We start from the raw sequence: 19,281 nt of genomic DNA, 5'->3' as shown, positions 1-19,281 counted from the left end.
GACTATACATGTGGAGCACCAACAGTTCTACACCAAGCAGGCTCAGAAAGCAAGACCAGAGGTGAAGCCACACAGGAAGAAGAAGACACATAACAAGAAAGCAAAAGATCAGGAAAGAGAAACTTCCTAGAACTGTTAGAAAAGTTACGAAGATCACATCCAAACAGAAAAAACTGCAGTTTAAAACCTTATGCATCTAACAATCTCTTTACCTTTTTTCTTTCATTATCTAAATATCTATAAAATCTTGTTTCAGATAGCTCTAAAATGTTTAAATCTTTTTATTCTATTTGTAGACTAAATGTCACAACATAAAAACTCAAGAAATATGTCATAAGTTCAGTTTAGTGAAATAAACTATTTCTAGATAAGTCAAATCCAGAAAGACAAGTAACACATTTTCCCTTGTGTGCAGAAACTAGATTTAAAATGTTGTGTCCATTTGTCTATGTGTACACACACCTGTGAGTCAGTGCCTGTCTGTCTGTCTCTCTGTCTCTCTGTCTCTCTCTCTCTCTGTGTGTGTGTGTGTGTGTGTGTGTGTGTGTGTGTGTGTGTGTGACAGTCAGTACTGTGAGGGAGGGGGAGGGAAGGAGGTACTCTAAGTGGGTAGGAAAGAGAAGGATGAAGTACAAGCAACATGAAAACCTGCAAGGAACTAACAAAGGAAGGAGGAGAACCAGCTGGAACCGAAAGGGACTTGAGATAGTGTGGGGGAGGGGGAAAGATGATATCACAGTCTAATGTATGTGAACCTAAAAGTTAATTTTTTAAAATGACTATTTCTATGTTTGCCACTAATACATTTGAAAAATTAGACAGCCGCTGCACTGAAAGGCCTTCTGAGACTAACCCCACCCCAGCACCCTGCAGAGCACTGAAAGCCAAGGTAGTACCTGACTTTTACCCAGTTCTTGATCAGGGCCAACTTCAGGGCAGGGCTGAAGGACAGCAAGTGACACAAAGGCCCTTCTCTGCTGCCTGGCAACACTTCCCCAGTCAATTTGCCTCCTGCCAATCTCACTAGGTTACCAGAACAGATTAAGAGAGTGCTACCGTTGGATTTCACAAAAGAACAGGGTTATTTATTGGATTGACTCTGGGTTTGTATGCATAGCCTGCCATACAGGCGTGTACACATTTTACAGGCCTTTTTACTGTCCTTCCAACTAGAATGAAGGTAAGTCCTTAACTAGACTACATTAAGCACCAGAGAGGGCAACAGATGCAACCTCCATTAAAAATAAAGTAACAAGAGAGCACTGTGAAGACGGCCTGTTTCGTGTCATTGCTTAACTGGGAAATCTTTCAGGCAGAACTAAGTGAGAAAGGAATCACTTCTTCATCTTTTTAATACAACTTAGCACGATGCTTTACTGTTAGAAGTAGACTGCCTCCTGACCACACAGGAAGAGTTTAACCTAAACACTCTCAGAATGGCAGCATGGCTCTTTCCGGTCACACTGGACACTCAGTAATCCTATCAACAGCATACCCAACTTTACTGCTACCTATCTTAATAAATCCCTTCCAGTGCAGTTGAAACAAATATCCTTAGAGTCTCAACAGAACCATCAAAAGGCATTAAAAACTCAATTATGCAGCATAACGTTGAAGTAGGCACAGTAAAAAGAAAATAACATAAGCTCAATACCAGAGGGGTCAAATAATTACACAACTTATTTAAGAGTAAAATTCCAAGCACCCTCACATATAGAAAGTACGTGACTATAAGCCAAGACTCAATGATCTTTAATCTACTAGCAGCTATCAACCAGAAGTGACAGCAGCAGGTGAAAAATGCCATCAGGTAAGTGCAAGAGAGAAAGCAAGCAAGAAGACACAGGGTGGACCAAGGCCCTAATGAAAGCCCTCAAGCTTTTAAATTGCTAAATCTCAACAAAAAGATGAGAAGGAGACCATCAAGAAAAGCGTTCACAGCCAGAGATGCCCAGGAGCTGAGGGTGCTCCCTGCACAACCATCAGGCCTGCAGGTGTGTCCAGCATGGACACAACAAGCTAAGGGTCCAGTCAACAACTGTGACTCCTGCTCCGGAGGAAGGAGACAGGACTATGACTGGGGCTCCACAGCCTAGCAGGTTCCACACACGGTGCCTCAAAGGAACAGTGGGAACAAACACCCAATGCCCTCCTCTGGCATGCACATACGTTCACACAGACAGACCAACTGACAAATAACTATCTTAAAAGGGCTGGAGGGATGACCCAGGGGTTAAGAGTGCTTCTTGTTCTTGCAGAGAGTTTCATTCTCAGCACACCCATGTTGGGTAGCTCACAACCACCTCTACTTGCAGCTCTAAAGAATCCAACAACCTCTTCTGGCCTCTTTTGGCCTACATGCTATGCTCACACACAGAGAGACACACACACATACACACTTCATGCGTGCACTCTTTCACACAAACCTTAAAAAAAAAAAAAAAAAAAACACCTTATACAGGTCAAAGACCCATTAACAAGCTGGGAGGTAGTGATTTAATCCCAGCACTTAGGAGGCAGAGCCAGGCAGATCTCTGTGAATTTGAGGCCAGCCTGGACTACAGAGCAAGATCAAGGACAGGCACCAAAACTACACAGAGAAACCCTGTCTCAAAAAACAAAAAAACAAAAAAACAAAAAAACAAAAAACAAAAAAAAAAAGACCCATTAACAGAGATAGCAATATAACAGATAGCTGGAACCTAATCTCTCCCAGCTCTGCTGCCAGGTGAGCAAGCTACCTTCATAGCTGAAAACTCAGATATGAAACACAGAAAGTCTGAACCTGGTGATTTCCAAAGATGATGCCCCCCCTCAGATTCCTGTGTCCTCCAAGCATATAGTACACACTTACAGCTACCACTGACTTGCATGATGATACCGGAAATGTGACCCATACACATCCACAGCACCCACTCAGGCAGGAACTCTCTGTTCCCATCATTAGGATCAGCTTCTTACCACAGCGTGGTTCTTGAGGTGTCCCCTTCATGAACAGCATGCAGGGGGCAGCATGAGTCAACTTTTTCAGGCGAAGGTTGAGATCTTCTTTAAGATGCTCATTAGCACTAGGAGGAAAGGATCCACTAGACACGTGTCGCTGGACTTTTTTGGTCAACTCTGGGGCATGTGCACCATCTAACCGGTCGACTTTCTGAGAATTCTGAAGTTTGAAATGTCATTTAGAATAAAGTGGCATTCCTTCACCATTATCTATATTTTAGACTCCAAGGTTATAAGAAATACATAGCTCTAGCCAATTTTTAAAGGCATCCCTGTTGTTATTGAGGTGAAAGAGTCTGATTAGCAATTGCTTGGACTACTTCTCACTTAGAAACACTCATTTTGGAGCATGTTGGGTAAGCACTGACATCTCAAAGCAAGACCAGCTTGAATGGACCTACTGAACACAAATGAAGTTTTGGAGAGCTGTGTAATACCCATGGGTGCCCTGAAGCAAAGATTTACACTCACTTCCCAAGGAGTCATTAATCAACTAGAACCAACCAGATGCCTCCTCACATCCAGGCACATGGCCTCAATAACCCACTTCAAACCTGGGTCAGGGAGTATAAGTCTGCAGGAGAAGTCGGGATTCTGGTCAGGAGGCTCCAGGTCTAGCTGTTAACTGCCCACTGCTCATGGCAAGCAACAAGCATGGTCCTCATCAGTGCAAAAAGAGAGTACCAGAAAAAGGTACGAGGCCAGGAACAACCAAAGAGATCAGAAAAGGATAAAAGAATAAGAACACACAGTCCCAGGAGCCACTTGGATGGACCATCTCTGGTGCCTCTTTCATCCTTACCTTGAAGAACAGGAAGGTGGGAACAGAACTAATTTCATATTTTTCAGATACTTCAGGAACAGCTTCGGCTTCCAGCTTTAAAATAAAAGAATCCAAGCTTCATTATTACTGGTCCTTTCTCTACTTTGCTATGTAAATCAGTTTCACATGCACTGTCCCTTCAAGTCCATGGTATTTTAAGACTATAGGACAAAAGTTTATGACACATTTACATTTAAATGAGACTCACTGGGCTGGCATGTCATCCACGGAGTCTGCAGTGTCAAAACAGGTTCAGAGGTTTTTATTTTGTTGCACATTTCAAAAGATGCCTGGAGGCTGTGAATAAAATTTTTGGTGCACTAGTGACCTAGTAAATTTTCAATCATATGCAGCTACTACTATATTGAAATCCATAAATCACTGACCCCAGTTATGTCATGATTACAGTGCTTATTTTCTGCCCACAGCAATTCTTGCTGTTTGCTCTATTGACTAATTTCAAGAGGCAGTACATCATGACTGACAGTTGCAGCTTTCTGCAAATTATGAAGCGAAAAGGAGTATTTCTTCAATAAACTATTGATGTCTGATAAATTTTACTTTTAACCCCTGCATGGCTGCTGGACACTAAGCAAACAGCCTGCTTGGTTACTTGCTCTCCAGTCTATTCAAACATGTAAACTCATTTTGACTAAGATGACTGATCATTTCCTTGGGGCACCTCATCAAACAATGTATGATGTGGTATCTGGCATATGGGTTTCAAAAAGATTTAGAAACACAGTTTCTAGATAATTAGACCACAATTACTATAAGCTATTTACGTAGGTCTTTATAAATATGCTTTGAGGAAAAACCAAGATATATTATATTTTTCTCTCATAGGACTGTCAATTTAATATAAACTTTTTGAAACCAATAAAAACCTGTATTCACATTATACCTATAGGAAATAAAATTTATTGATAAATTATATTGTTAAATGTGTTTAAAATATATATTCTGAATTTCTCCAAGAGTGAAAGATTTCCACTGGGCTTAAAATGTGATTTTTACCTCTGCTGTACCCAGTCAGGCTACCTGTGCTGAAATGGTGCCTGGCCTGTGGAGGCACTGTTTAGCCTGTACTGTCTCCTGCTGGCTGCCTGCCTCACATTTTCACAGGTTTTATACAGATACTGTCAGTGCCTTCTGCAACCATGTTTTTAACTGTTTCCATTTTTCAAAAGTACTTAATGATAAGGTTTTATATCTTCAATTAGCACCAGTTGTCCTCTCATGTAATAAAAAAGCAAAAAGAGAAAGCAGCCTGACATGAAGGTTTAGAACAGGCTGCAGTTAGAAACACGTTTGCTATTCCATACTCAGACCAATGGTGCCAGTAAAAGCTGGGCTTTCAAAAGCATGCCCACAATGTCACCCAACAACTCACTCTTGCCTTTAACTCTCTGAGGAGCTGAGTGTCACTCAGAAAGAGACCTTACCTCCAGTGCACCTGAGCAACATTAAAAGGACACATGTTCTTGGACCAGAACAGACAGCACACTAACTGTTAATGCATGACTACAGGTGTTAACTAGATCTCTGCTGCCATTCCTGCCTGAGGATCACTACAAGTGCCTCCCTCAAACCAGCTTCTAGAAGACTAGCTCTTCCTCACTGAGGCCATGGTAAGAGACAAACCACAGAAGAGGGGACAGGATTTCCACTAAAGCCACAACAGTTCTCCAAAACATTAGCACCATTTGACAGCCTAACACCTCTGTAGAGCTGGGGTAGAGGCTCCCTGGATTTGTCTAGCATGCCTGTAGCCTTGGGTACAATCCCCAGCACCATAGAAAGAAATCTTTGCAGCACTCAAAATCCTTTGAAAATATGGGTTCTAATGTAGTGTAATGGTTTAGTAATGAAAATAGAAAATATTGGGTTGGAGATTTAGCTCAGTGGTAGAGCGCTTGCCTAGCAAGCGCAAGGCCCTGGGGGTTCGATCCTCAGCTCAAAAAAAAAAAGAAAGAAAATAGAAAATATTTTTAAATGCCTGCATGTATAAGAGGTCAAAGCTACCTTTCATGAACAGCCAGCTCCATATCATGAGCCCTGCTACAGACTAGATGGATAGGCCTGATAACCAGTAGACCATCATTAGTGGGCATGCCTATAAAGGTGTTCACCTGAGAGACAGGCTGAGTAAAGGAAGACCCACTTGTCCTCAAAATGTGAGCATCACCCAAAGGAGTAAGGCCTCAATGGGCAAAAACAACAAAGAAGTGGTGAGTTCACTCTCTTGTTAGGCTGGAACAGCCATCTCCTCCCATGGAATAAGAGACCCACGTTATTGAGCCTTTGTGCTCCCACCACTGGAGCCCAAGCTTTACACTATCAGTTCTTTGGTTCTCGGACCTCTGGCACAGAGTGCACAGCACCACCCCTGCTTCTCCAGACTGAAAAGGCTTCTAAAGCTCTGTGGTGAGGTGAGCCAACTCTAACAACTCTCCTTACTTATATGCATCTCCATGTCCCACTGGCTGGTTCTCTAGACAACTCTGGCTAATGTAAAAGGTAACTTGGATGACTTCTGTTCAAATATAGAGAAATGGTACAGCTCAGAAATGAAGTTGAACTATAAAATCTGTGCAGTCATTATGCCACATGTAGCTTCCTACTACTACAGTCACAAGAAAGACTGCACTTTAGGGATTGGATTTACCCAGACTGCATCTTCACAAAGATGCCTATGGTGGGAACACTTGCTCCCTACCCCCAAGAAGGTCTGCAGAGCCTTCTCCTGGTGTTTCCAGGAGAAAGGGTAAGAAGTGAGTAGATAGAGGGACCTCATTCATTTGGGGGAATATGAAATAGGGGTTCCCTATGAAGCCTTGGCTGGCCTAGAACCTGCTATGTAAAACAGGGTGGCCTCAAACTCAGAGGTCCACTTGCCTCTGCTTGAATGCTGGGATTAATGGTGTGTGTCACCATGCCCAACAGAGTCCTCACTCTTCTACTTCAGTTTAGCAAGTCAGTGCCATAGAAATTACTCTAAGCTAGATAATGCCTGGTGTTTTGTGCACTAATTCGTTTACTCCTGGCAATAACCAGCACTGTCATTTTATACAAAGCCATTGTACAGGCATCTGGAAACTAAGCAGCATGAACTCTGTCTTTAAGACACTTGCCTATGTCAGAAGAGGAATCAATCAGATATTAAGAAACCTATTTTTCCTTTAAGATTTATGCATTTTTGTCATATGTATGAGTGTTTGCATGAATATATATATGAGCAACATGTGCATGCCTGGTGCCCCCATAGCTTAGAGAAGGCGGTCATATGCCCTAGCACTGGAGTTATAGGCAGTTAAAAGCCACTGTGTGGGTACTGGGAACTGAAACCAGGTCCCTGGCAAGAGTATACAGTGCTCTTAACCGCTGAGCCACCTCTCCATTCCTGAAGACTCTGACAATAGGCCTCTGACAATGTAACTTAGTAGTAGAGCACTTGCCTACCACAAATGTGAGGTCCTGAGTACAATCCCCAACACTACAAGGGATGATGAGGGGCTACAAAACACAGCAATTTACCTTTGTAACTCCTCCGTACCTTTCACTCTCAAACACAGCAGTCACAGTGGTGCTTAACCTTCTAAATGCTGTGACCCTTTAATATAGTTCATGTTGTGGTGACCCCCCAATCCTAAAATTATTTTCATTTCTACTTCATAACTCTAATTTTGCTACTGTTATGAATCATAATGTAAGTATCTGTTTTCTGATGATCTTAGATGATCCCTGGAAAAGGGTTGTTCAACCCCCAGGTTAAAAACCGCTACACTTGCTGGGCAGTGATGGCGCATGCCTTTAATCCCAGCACTCAGGAGGCAGAGGCAGGTGGATCTCTGTGAGTTCGAGGCCAGCCTGGTCTCCAAAGCGAGTTCCAGGAAAAGTGCAAAGCAACACAGAGAAACCCTGTCTTGGGGAAAAAAAAAAAAAAAAAAACCACAGTCTACAATGAAAATACTGACTAGACTAGAGCACCATCATAAAACTCTTCCCTAAGCAGCTGACTCTAATCTCTAAAAGAGTTTATACTGAAGAGGCATGGTTAGTAATGGTCAGTGTTAACTAACTCTCATCTTGACAAAATTTCCACACAAAGACTGGTCTCTGGGAATGATTGTGAGGAGACTATCCAATTTAACTTGATGGCACTTAGGTGGGAAGGCCCATTCAATGTGGGTGGCACCACTCCATAGGCAGGCGAATCCTAGGCTATGTAAGTGGACAAGGGAGTCAAGCATGAGCATGCATCATTCTTGTTCTATTTCTGAGTATGAATGCAATGTGAGCTGCTGCCTCAAGCTTCCATAGCTGACTTCCCTGCCACGATGGACCTGGAATTATGAGCTAAATAACTTGTCTCTCAAGTTGTTTTGTCAGACACATGGCAAGTGAGAAATGTACAGGGGAGGACAGATTTCCTACCACCTGGAGCTGATTTTTTTCCCAAAGCATTCAATCTTTTCATCATTGACAAAGCCTTAGACCTTCTTCCTCCTTCCTACTTTCTCTCCCTTCCAAATGCCATATTCTGAAAGATGCTAGCAAATAATTAATTGATAAACATGTTTTCCTACTAGAATGGTATCACAAGCCTGTAAACTCAGCAGCTGGAGGCTGAAGCAGATCATGAATTCATCTGTCCATCCACCCATCCTCATTCACATGCACAGATCAATAAAGCATACTTCCATTTTAGGTAGAAGAATAACTATATACTTTGAAAAGAAAAAGTACTTAATATTTTAATTAGCTATTTCACTCTATTCTGAATAAGCTTGAATTTTTTTGTAAGGCATTTATTTCTTAGATGTGACAGAGGGACCCAAGTTTAAGGAACCAACTGGATATGGCAGCAATTGAGACAGGGAAAGACATAGCCCTCATAAAGGTAACAACCAGTGCATCTTACAGCCACATCACAAGTCAGGGGACAAGGGACTCGCAGGGACTGAATGTGAAAGCCTTGCCTCTCAGCTTTCAGTGGGAACAAGCTTCACAACTGACTAGAAACATGTGGCTAATTTCTCTGAGCTGGTATCTCATCATTTAGAAAACTAAGTTCTTGGTAGTTACAGTCCATTTTAACAACTTATTCAAGGTCACCTAAGGCTAGGGGTGTAGCTCAGTTGGTAGAGTGCTGGCCTACCATACAGGAAGCCCTGGTTTGACCCCAGCACTATATAACCAGGACATGATGGCACCCACTACAATCCCATCACTCATGAGATAGAGGCAGAAAGATCAAAATCTCAAAATCATTCATGGCTACATAGTATGTTCCAAGCCAGCCTAGGATATATAAGGCCCTGCTTCAAAATAATAATTTCATTTATTTTGTATGCCAACCAAAAAACTGATTTAAAAAAAGATCACTTATTTAAATGACTTTGTGTGAGTCTATCACCAAAGAATGGAACAATCACTTCATTTCACAAGTCCAAAATGCCAAACTAATACATTTTTTTTAAAAAAAACTCAAATAAAAGGAAAAGTAGGTATAGTAGGATGTCCTTGAGGTGCCAGCTACAGAAGGTTGATATAGAAGGCTGGTTTGAGTCCAAGAGTTTGAGACCAGCCTAGACAACATAGTGAGACTCCCAACTCAAAAAGAAAAGATAGCTGGGCAGTGGCGGTGCACACCTTTAATCCCAGTGGACCTCTGAGTTCGAGGCTGGACCAGTCTACAGAGCAAGTTCCAAGACAGCCAGGGCTATACAGAGAAACCCTGTCTCAAAAAAGAAATACAAACAAACACACACAAAGAAAAGATTTTAAAAAAAGACACTGATGGGGTAGAACATGATTAGCCTTACTCCAGAAATTTCCAGAAATCCTAATTAACAGAAGTACTGCTGCCATCTCCTTAAACAGCAGGTACAGTCAGGCTTAGGTATCCCTGACAATCCAGCGGTACTACACAGCTCCAACTCTTGGCTCACAGCAACACTTAAGCACTTGAACAACTTAAAATCTCACTGCCAAGTCTGGTACCAATGTGAGAAGCAATTCTATAGTCACTTTAAATAAATCATTCAGATGGCAGCTGAGAAGAGTGTGTTACCTAAACCAGTAACATTATCCATATGAAAGAGGACATGGAACAATTACCATCATCCTGACTAATTCTATGACTGCAGTGTTTAATCATTCATTTCACTTGTACCCATTATCTTTTATCACTGACCAAACATGCAGTTTTAATGTCCCCTTCTATTATTTATATTGGACATTTTAGGGTTACCTTCTAAGGTTACATTATGCATTTCATCAGAATTTTAAATAAGTCCTTAAATTTTAAAAAGCTAACTATTATATTCATATTTGCTCTATCTGCATAAAGAAACACTGAGAGAATTCATACAAAATTAATACAACTAGTTACTTATGGCGAAGGACAAAGGGTTGGGAGGGAAGACATGGAGTGAGCCTTCTCAATGTCCACCTTGCTATACTGCTTGGCATTTTGAGCCATCAGGATACAATACCTATTCAAAGAACACAAGTGCTGTCTATACAAATGACTATTAGAAAACATAATCACCTACCACAAAGGAATTAAGGAATTAGACACCCAGAACGTCATATGATTTCTAACCTCATATACAGGTATGTATGTCAACATGTATTTTGAACTCACAATTTATAGTTTTAAAAACAAGGATTGGGGCTTTGTTTTAAATCCTGAGGATTCAGCATTGGAGCACAGAGGCACAAGATACTGATCCCAGCACTTGGAAGGCGAGAAAACTAAGATCTTGAGGCCAGCCTGTGCTGAGATGCTGTCTCAAAGAAATTAAATAAACTCGAAGAATTAAGACGTGTGAATACAGAGTATATCTCCTTTCCCAATAATTCATTATTCTCAATATATATTTTGCTTTCTTTTTTTAAACCTAAACCAGTTTCCTAAATTCTCCTGAATGACAAGATTACAGGTGCAAAAGCCAGTAGGCTAACCTCCAGCACAGCCATCAACTTCCTAGAGTCTACCTTCTCAAAAGACAGCAGGAAAGTAGGACCCAAGACTTGAATAAAACAAGGGGCTCAGTATAGACAGAAGCAGCAGAGATAGCAGCATCTTCCCAAGGACCCTGTTCAACCTGTTCACACATACACTTTCTAGGATCATTTCCCACATCATAGATACTTTCTCAATCAAGTCTTAATTAACTACTATCAAACCAAAATTATCCAGTGAACTATCTGGTCTGTTACTGTCAAACATTTCTGTCCTTTGCCAACTCTGTAGGGATTTTTACACTATGTGAGAAATGCAACATTAAACCATCTGTCAGAATAACTTAGTGCAAATACAACAGAATTCAATACAAAGTTCAAGTATTTGGAATTTCACAGCTTCTTCCTTTACATTTAAAATCTAGTTTACCTCATATGTCAGAAATTAAAAAAAACTAAGACTAAAAACATATAGTACCTTCACAAATGAAACATGAGGGTGTTCTTTAGCTAACTCTGCCATGACATCGTTCATCTGTACACACTGCGGAGCCCATGGTGCCCAGAAATGGACCACAAGGAGCGACCTGTAAATAAATAAAACACATTTTTTCAAATTATAATAATTCTGGAAGCAAATACTGGTGTAGATTAAATTCTCCAACCTAAGAAACTAAGAATTCAGTTGTATCTCGCAGAATCACTGCCAGACTTCAGACTCTTAGATGAATATTCAAGTTAATGAAATTTCCTGAGTCAAGATTAAGCCCCATTAAGTGATTCTAAATGTCCATCCATCTCAACTAACAGACATGTCAATTATGTTTTCAAACCCATGATGAAAGTGAAAATTGAATTTTTATACAAGAAAGTTGCTGCTTAGAAATGGCTGTGGACACGTTATTATTATTAACCTCACATAGTATTGTCACAAAAGGGTACAATTATAACCACAGAAGAGCAAAAAAGTCGTAACAGTTAGGCAAGTCAAAAAAAAGCAGAGCTGAGACCACTGCTCATACATGCCCTTTACAGTTACATTGCCAACGGACCCTCTGAGCATCTCCATATGAACTGGTAGTGGGGCCATTAGATTGCTAACTTCCTAGACACCTCAATGTTACCAATCTCAGTTATTTTCACAAAACTATCTTCACAAAGACATATCTTTGAAACCTCAAATTTAACTGAAACTTGAATTTACAGAATTCTAATTTCAAATAAAAGCCTCCTCCAAAGTGGGAAAAAAACACATAAAAATGTGTTATATAAAGAAAAGATGCAATTATATTTACCTATAAGCAAGGAATGAAATATGAAATGATAAAGGGTGATAAAGGGTCTGGGCAGTGGTGGCAAACACCTTTAATCCCAATACTTGGGAGGCAGAGGCAGGCACATCTCTGAATTCAAGGGCTACATACAGAAACCCAGTCTTGGAAAGAAAAAAGGAAGGAAGGAAGGAAGGAAGGAAGGAAGGAAGGAAGGAAGGAAAGAGGAGGGGAAGAGGGAGGGGAAGGGAAGGAAAAGAAAAAAGAAAAGGAAAGGAAAGGAAAGAAAAGAAAAGGAAAGATAAAGGGGCTGAAGAAATGGCTCAGCATTAGGAATTCTTGCTGTTCCCTGGTGAGGACCATAGTTCATATCCCATCACTCACGCATGTCACACAATTCACAAAGGTCTCAAACACCAGCTCCAAGGTTCTGGCCTCCACGAGCCAGAACACATACACATGTACTCACACAGACACAGATATAAATTAAAATAAATCTTAAAAAAAAAAAAAAACAGGTGAGAAGTGGGACCCTCCCTACCCACAACAAAAGTTCTTGTAACACACACAAGGGCATGAGGAAAGTTTCAGCCAGAAGGGGCAGGAAAAAGTGACAAGACCATAATCTGTCAAGTGTCATACTGGGAGGAAAGGAAGTCTACTGGAATATTAGTACCAAGGCTCAAGCTCAACCGAGGTTCTCTACAGATCTGGCAATCAAGAAATACAGAGCCAACCATGTCACAGAGAGGACATAGGAGACTGGAGGTCGGTGTCTCTGGGTCTCATCACGTCAGGCTGATGGAGGAAAATAAAAGAGGATGGCTTCAGGAGTGTTAAGTCCAGAGTCTTGCAGAAGTCAAGAGTAGAGTGGCAAGAAGGAAGGCATAAGAACCATGAAAGGTAGCAACAAACAGTGAATGATGCCAACTGCTAAAGAAGCAGGAGCCCCACATCAGTACAGTGACCTATCTGGAAGTGGCCAGAGCAGAAATCAACCTCAAGAATTCTGAACTGCACAGAGGAATCCAACAGCATGGAGGGCCCAGCCTGACTTCAGTGCAAAAGAAAAAAAAAAAAAAAAAAAATCAATCCCCAGATACTTTTTTGGTGCAGGGACAATGCCAGTGCAGACAGAGAGCTGAAAATCTGAGACAACTTGTAGGTGTAAGGTTTCCAAGAAGCTGGGAAAGGAAGCCAGAGCAAAGAGAACAGTGCCTTCCAGTCCAGAGCCAAGAAATTAAGAACAGCTTAAAGGACACGTCAGAAGGAGGGATGGGGAGGGCTTAGACAGAAGATTCCTTAAGTCCTGGTTTTGCTCAGGTGTAAGCTAGGTCATATGCTGAAACAGAAATGGAAGGAAGCCCAGTGTGAAGCTTCATGCTTGTAACCAACCCCAGCACTCCAGAGGCTGAGGCACGAGAATGATCAGGGGTTCAAAGCCAGACTGGATACACATCACTGTAGTTCAAGGCCAGGCTGGGCCAGTCAGACCACCTCAAAAATGGGGGGCGCCCACACACACACACAACCACAGGGACTAGTTAGAACTGATGAAGACAAAGCCTTCTAAGAACACACAAAGGCAAATAGGTGGCTCCACCTAGAGCAAAGAAGGGCGCACTGTCCATTCACTAAATGGGTTACAATCTACACCAGACAGACTTGTATCTGGCAGATCTTACAAGAGTGAGTTCTTAGGCCTCACACGATAGCAGACTGCTCTATCAAGCAATGTTACCTGTTTTTCAGGCATTTTTCTAGACATTTTTTCAAGTAGACATTTTTTCAGTCCTCCTTAAAGTTGTCTAGGGACCTGAACTGAGTTTTAGCCTACAGAACACTGAAACCCTCCCTTATAAGCCTGTGTAGGCTGTGGCCACCCCTCCCAACCCAGCAGAGCATCTAAGAGAGGTTCCAAGGCCTAAGAGTGACAAGAAGAAAAGCAGGGACACAAGGCCTTGTCAAAGAACACACAGCAGTCTGACATATAGTATACCCAAGTGTCCACAGATAGAACAAAGACCTTATATTCCAACCATGAAACACAACTCAACTGTATAAAAGAGATACATACAACCACATAGACAAGCCTGGAAAAGAAGCCAAAGATGCCAGATTAATATCATAGTATCATAATACCCAAGACCGTGTAGAGTGGCAAGGGCAGCAAAAGAAGGAATCGCTTGGCCACACTCATTTAGTGCTATCATGCAATTTTCACTCTGACATGCTGAAATCAAACGAGCCATTTTTTAAAGGGGGCTTTTATCTTGAGAACATGTCTTGAGTTGAGGGCACTGAACTACCCCACACACCCGCACTCTTCCTGAGCATGACAAACAACGAACAAATACAACTTAATCCGTTTGTATGGAGAATGTGACAGAAACCGAGAACAAGCATGATCATATGCTAAAAAAATGACCTGAGGGAAACTGCTTGAAAACAGTAAGATTCCAAAGACTGTGAACCTGGCATCACTGCATTCATGACTCAAACAGAGAAGAGTAGGAGCAGGGCCTCCTTGAGGTAAATCCTGACCTGACTTCTGAGGAACAAAGGTGATCTTGACGGGTAGTAGGAGGAATCACAGCACAGATAAAATCCTTACAAGGAAAGGGGGAAGTATATTAGCAACTGGTCCAGGTATGGCAGTGGTGGAACACCTGACAAAACAACTTAAGGGGCCTACTCTGAGAAAAAAATAATAATAAAGGAAAAATAACACTTCGCTGCCATGGTAGTGCATACCTTTAGTCCCAGCACTTGGGAAGCAGAGGCAGGTGTGGAGTACCCTACACATTCAGGATGGGTCTTCCCACCACAATTAATCTAATCTAGATCCCTCTCAGAAATGCCCATGGACAGGTCTCCTGGGAACTGCAGCTCCTACCAAGGTGAAAATCACTGTCGACCACCACAGAGGAAAGGAGGGCTGAGAATGGAATGACGCAGGGCAGGAACTGTGTAAAGGTAAACACATAAAGTCCAAGCATAAGGCAAGCCACAGTGACAGATCAGTATTTGGAGGGGCTCCAGGACCTCAAGAGAATGCTTCCAAGACAGCCTCAACCACTGCACTCTATTGCTACACAAGAGCAATATTGCTGGACGGTGGTGGCAGCACTCCCAGCACTCGGGAGGCAGAGGCAGGCGGATCTCTGAGTTCGAGGCCAGCCTGGGCTACAGAGTGAGTTCCAGGAAAGGTTCCAAAGCTTTTTTGAGACAGAGAAACGCTGTCTCAAAAAAACAAAAACAAAAATTTAAAAAAAGAGCAATATTACAGTTTTGAATGGTAGGATGTCCTTTTCAGTTAGGAATTCAAAAAAGAAGTGAAAGAAGCACGTTCTTACCCTGCTGGTAGAAATTAAAACCAAGACCTTCCAGAAAGTACATACCCACAAGGTATTATCTAAGAATTAAAAATACAAAGATTTATGAAGGCGGCTATCTTCCTATTACAGAAAATAAGCAAAAAAAAAAAAAAAAAAAAATTATCTAACAATAGCGTTTAGATAGCCAAAATACTTTAAAATATAAAAATATTTTTATAAAATCCATCAAAAATAAAATTTGCAAATAATTTTTAATGACACGGGCAAATGCTGACAATATTGGATTGCTTCTTAAAATTGCAATCAGTGGATACAGATGTAGCTTGAGTGGCAGAGGTCCAGGGCTTAATCCCAGCAAAATAAAATAAAACAGGTGATCCGGTACGCCAACCACTGCGGCCCTTTAAGCGAACCATCACAACCACCCTGGGGAAACCTGCCCATTCACCCAGGAGGAAGCAGAGAGTGGGGTTAGGAAACCTGCCCCAGGGTGACTGGCAGTATGAGCCCAGTGTGAAAAACACTCAGAAAGCGGATACAGAAGGATCAGGAATTCAAGGTCATCCTCAGCCAATTGAGTTCCAGGCTGGCCTCCATTACACAAGTCCCTGCTTGAAAAAGAGGAGGAGGAAGAGAAGGAAGAACAAAGTGTACGCAGAGCTGAGCTCTGCTCCACTGGCATTAACATGACTGAATCTTTGAACTCCCACAACTATAAACAGTAATAACTCACATCCTGGGATGCTGGAAAGATCAAACAAAAATGTGTTTTGATAGCATCATTGCATGTGTTTAATGTGAGATATTCTTATATCTGCATGCATAGCTCTTATTTTCCATTTAAACATGGAATACCAATTAGAAGCACATATATATGATAGAGGTACCATCCTCTCGTGTAGTGTATGCATCCAGTACCTCCCTCATAACAGGCCAATATGCCCAATGCATTGTTTAAGGACATTTATGGAAAGATAAAGTTGAAAATCTCACTAACATGACTCCCTCACCTCCTGCACTGGTGTTCAAACCTAGGACCTTTAACATGCGCCCCACCATTGAGCTGCACTACATCCCAGTATATCTGAATATTTTAGCAGACATAATGATTCTGTTTTCCATCAGTGAAACAATTAGCGCTCACTAACCATGTGTTGTTCTACTATAATATTCCACTACTCATCTGCAATTATACTACCACTTACTAAGCACTATCATTCTGAACTCTAAGTGGTTGATGAATGGACCAAACCTCTAAATTACTCAACAAATGGTACCAGTACCCACCTCCCACCCCCACTGCATAGACAGGAGCTAAGATTTCAGTAACTTAATACATGTATCAGATTAGATGACTTTAATATAAAAAGTAAATTTCTGAGCCAGGTGGTGGTGACACACACCTTTAACCAGAACTCCAGGCAGAAGCAGGTGGATCTCTGTGAGTTTGGGGCCAGCCTGGTCTACAGAGTAAGTTCCAGGACAGCCAAGGCTACACAGAGAAACTCTGTCTCCAAAAAAGAAAAGAAGGAAGGGAGAGTGGAAGGAAGGAAGGGAGGGGGTGGGGGGAGAAAGAGGAAGGAAGGAAGGAAGGAAGGGTGGGTGGGTGGGTCAGGGAGTAGATGACTCGGTGATTAAGAGCCCTAATTGCTCTTCTAGAGACCTGAGTTCGATTCCCAGCACCCACACAGGGGCTCGCAACAGTCTGTAACTCCACTCCCAAAGGCTCCAATGCCCTCTTCTGGCCTCTGAAGGCACTGTGTGCATATGGTACACAGAGACACATGCAGGCAAAACAGCCATATGCATAAAAGAATGAAAAAAAATTAATAAAAGTCGATTTCAACCCACATCAAATTTTAAAACTGAGAAGCAATAACGTGCGGATGACTGCATCCCAAGTGCCATTTAGTCTTCTTCATGACTTCCATATTGGCCCAAAGAAGCTCCCTCACAACACAGCACTTTCCAGGACGCCCTTTCAGATTAGTCACTGCAGAAGGGAATAGTATCTCCCGAGTCATCTCAGGCATACACCAGTGTCAAGAATACACGTAAATGGGTTTGGGTTTTGTTGCTGCTCTTGTTGGGTTTTCTTCCTCCCTTGGGAGGAGTGGATGTTTGTTTCCTGGTTTTTTGAAAACAAGGTCTCCCTATATTCCTCTGGCTAACCTAAAGCTCACTATGCAGACCAAGCTGACCCTGAGCTTGCAGAACAAAAGGTATATAAACTTTTACCCACTAAGACCTATTTAAAATATGAACAGTAAAAACAAGGTAAGCTAAAGAATCTTCTCAGATGATGTAAGTTCAAACTTTTAAGGGCACGTTGACACAAGCCCTCATCACTCCATGAGGCCATCGACAGTGTCCTCCACAAGGCCTCCGCCTGAAGAATGGTAGATAATGTTGGATCAATCAGAATCCTGCTTCTACCAACGAGTAAATATCATTCTTCTTTTTCCTTTTCTTTGGGAAAAAAAAAAAAAAAGTACCAAGTAAATCTGAAATCCAAAAGAACTGGAAGGTTTTCGGTGCTAGAGCTTCTTATATATTAAGCACTAGGTGGACACCTCCTGTCTCTGGATGAGCTATCCTAATTCCGCCCCATGCTGCATGGAGTAGCAGAAATCAGCCAGTCACCCTCCCACTTGCCCACTCTGCTCTGTGAAGATACCAAACCCCACATTAGTGGAGAGCGCTTCCGGTACGCCAACCACTGCGGCCCTTTAACCGAACCATCACAACCACCCTGGGGAAACCTGCCCATTCACCCAGGAGGAAGCAGAGAGTGGGGTTAGGAAACCTGCCCCAGGGTGACTGGCAGCTAAGCGGCTAAGGAAAGGTTGGGGGAATCCCAGGCAGTCGTCCTTGGAACTCCCCAGGACTCTGCAGCCCAAGGCTGGGCAGCATCCCAGGGAGGGGGCCACGTGCACGTCTTCTGCGAGGTCCTCGTTTCCTACGCATCCCGGGACTGGCCTTTGGAAGTCTTGCCCAAAGGCGGGCTGCACGTGCCCCCGGCCGCAGCAGACCCTCCCTAGGCCAGCTGGCGATTCAGGAAAGCCCAGGACGCCCAGCTAGGCCTGTCCTTCAGGAGGCGCCACACACGGGTCTCCGGGAAGCGGATCCATTGTTCGCGGGGGCCGCCGCGCCGCGCTGAGCTGCCCTCGCATGCCCGGAGCGGGTCCCGCCGAGGCCCGGCCAGGGCCGCCGTTGGGCCGCGAGCTCAGCTCCGGACATGCCGCACTGGCGGGCCGTCCCCGGATCCAGAGGCCCCGGCCCGCCACCCGCCGGTCCCCCGGCCCTCTCGCCGCCCAGCGTACTTGGCTTTGAGGCGCAGTAGCTCCTCAAACTGCCGGGCCGAGCCGACCTCCGCCACTGCCGCGGCCGCCTCTGCTGCTTCAGCCGCCCCCGCCGCCATGCTGTCGCCGCCAGACACCAGCAGTCGAGCGCCGGAGGCTCGATAGGGCGGGACGGACGCGCGAGGAGGCTGCGCACGAGGAAGCCACGCCCCCTGCGGCCAGGGCACACCCCTGGTCCACTAGGTCCCGCCCTCCGGCACTGAACGCCACGCCCTCGGGCCGGGAGGCCCCACCCATAGCGCTGAGTCCCGCTAGTGGAACCCTCCTGCCTTGTGTTTCTGTGCAAACTAGCTGGATGTCTTGGTCCCTGACTGTTGTAGCTCAGGACCTTCCGTAGAGCTCATACATCTACAGTAACAAGGGATGTAATCGTGTGTGTATTGTAAATCCTAGTGAAGTCAGATTAGAACATTTGCAAGCTGAAATCTCACATGAAGCTGCATAAAGATGAACTGGGAAGTCTAAGAATAGGAGGCAGTCGTGTCTGAAGCACAACCCCGACGGCCCTTGTA

The 19,281-nt window shown here is 43.3% G+C and overlaps 1 protein-coding gene across 2 annotated transcripts in view; it reads right to left on the bottom strand.

The window, feature by feature from the left end:
• Positions 1-18,924, bottom strand: part of Glrx3 (glutaredoxin 3) — a 30,577-nt gene extending 11,653 nt beyond the window's left edge. Inside the window, exons 1-5 of one of the 2 annotated variants that reach the window (XM_036206499.1) lie at positions 18,731-18,924; positions 11,277-11,385; positions 4,035-4,123; positions 3,806-3,880; positions 2,962-3,163 (exon numbers count right to left, since the gene is read on the bottom strand). In XM_036206499.1, coding sequence (XP_036062392.1) covers positions 2,962-3,001 — 40 coding nt within the window. In that variant the 5' untranslated portion in view covers positions 3,002-3,163; positions 3,806-3,880; positions 4,035-4,123; positions 11,277-11,385; positions 18,731-18,924. The remainder of the gene's footprint in view (positions 1-2,961; positions 3,164-3,805; positions 3,881-4,034; positions 4,124-11,276; positions 11,386-18,730) is intronic. The other variant, XM_036206491.1, reaches the window with a different exon arrangement.
• Positions 18,925-19,281: the final 357 nt, after the last annotated feature.

The sequence above is a fragment of the Onychomys torridus genome, chromosome 1 (genome assembly GCF_903995425.1).
Source record: "Onychomys torridus chromosome 1, mOncTor1.1, whole genome shotgun sequence".
Taxonomy (NCBI): domain Eukaryota; kingdom Metazoa; phylum Chordata; class Mammalia; order Rodentia; family Cricetidae; genus Onychomys; species Onychomys torridus.
The sequence above is the reverse complement of the archived record's forward strand: the minus strand, read 5'-3'. Positions and strand labels throughout refer to the sequence as shown.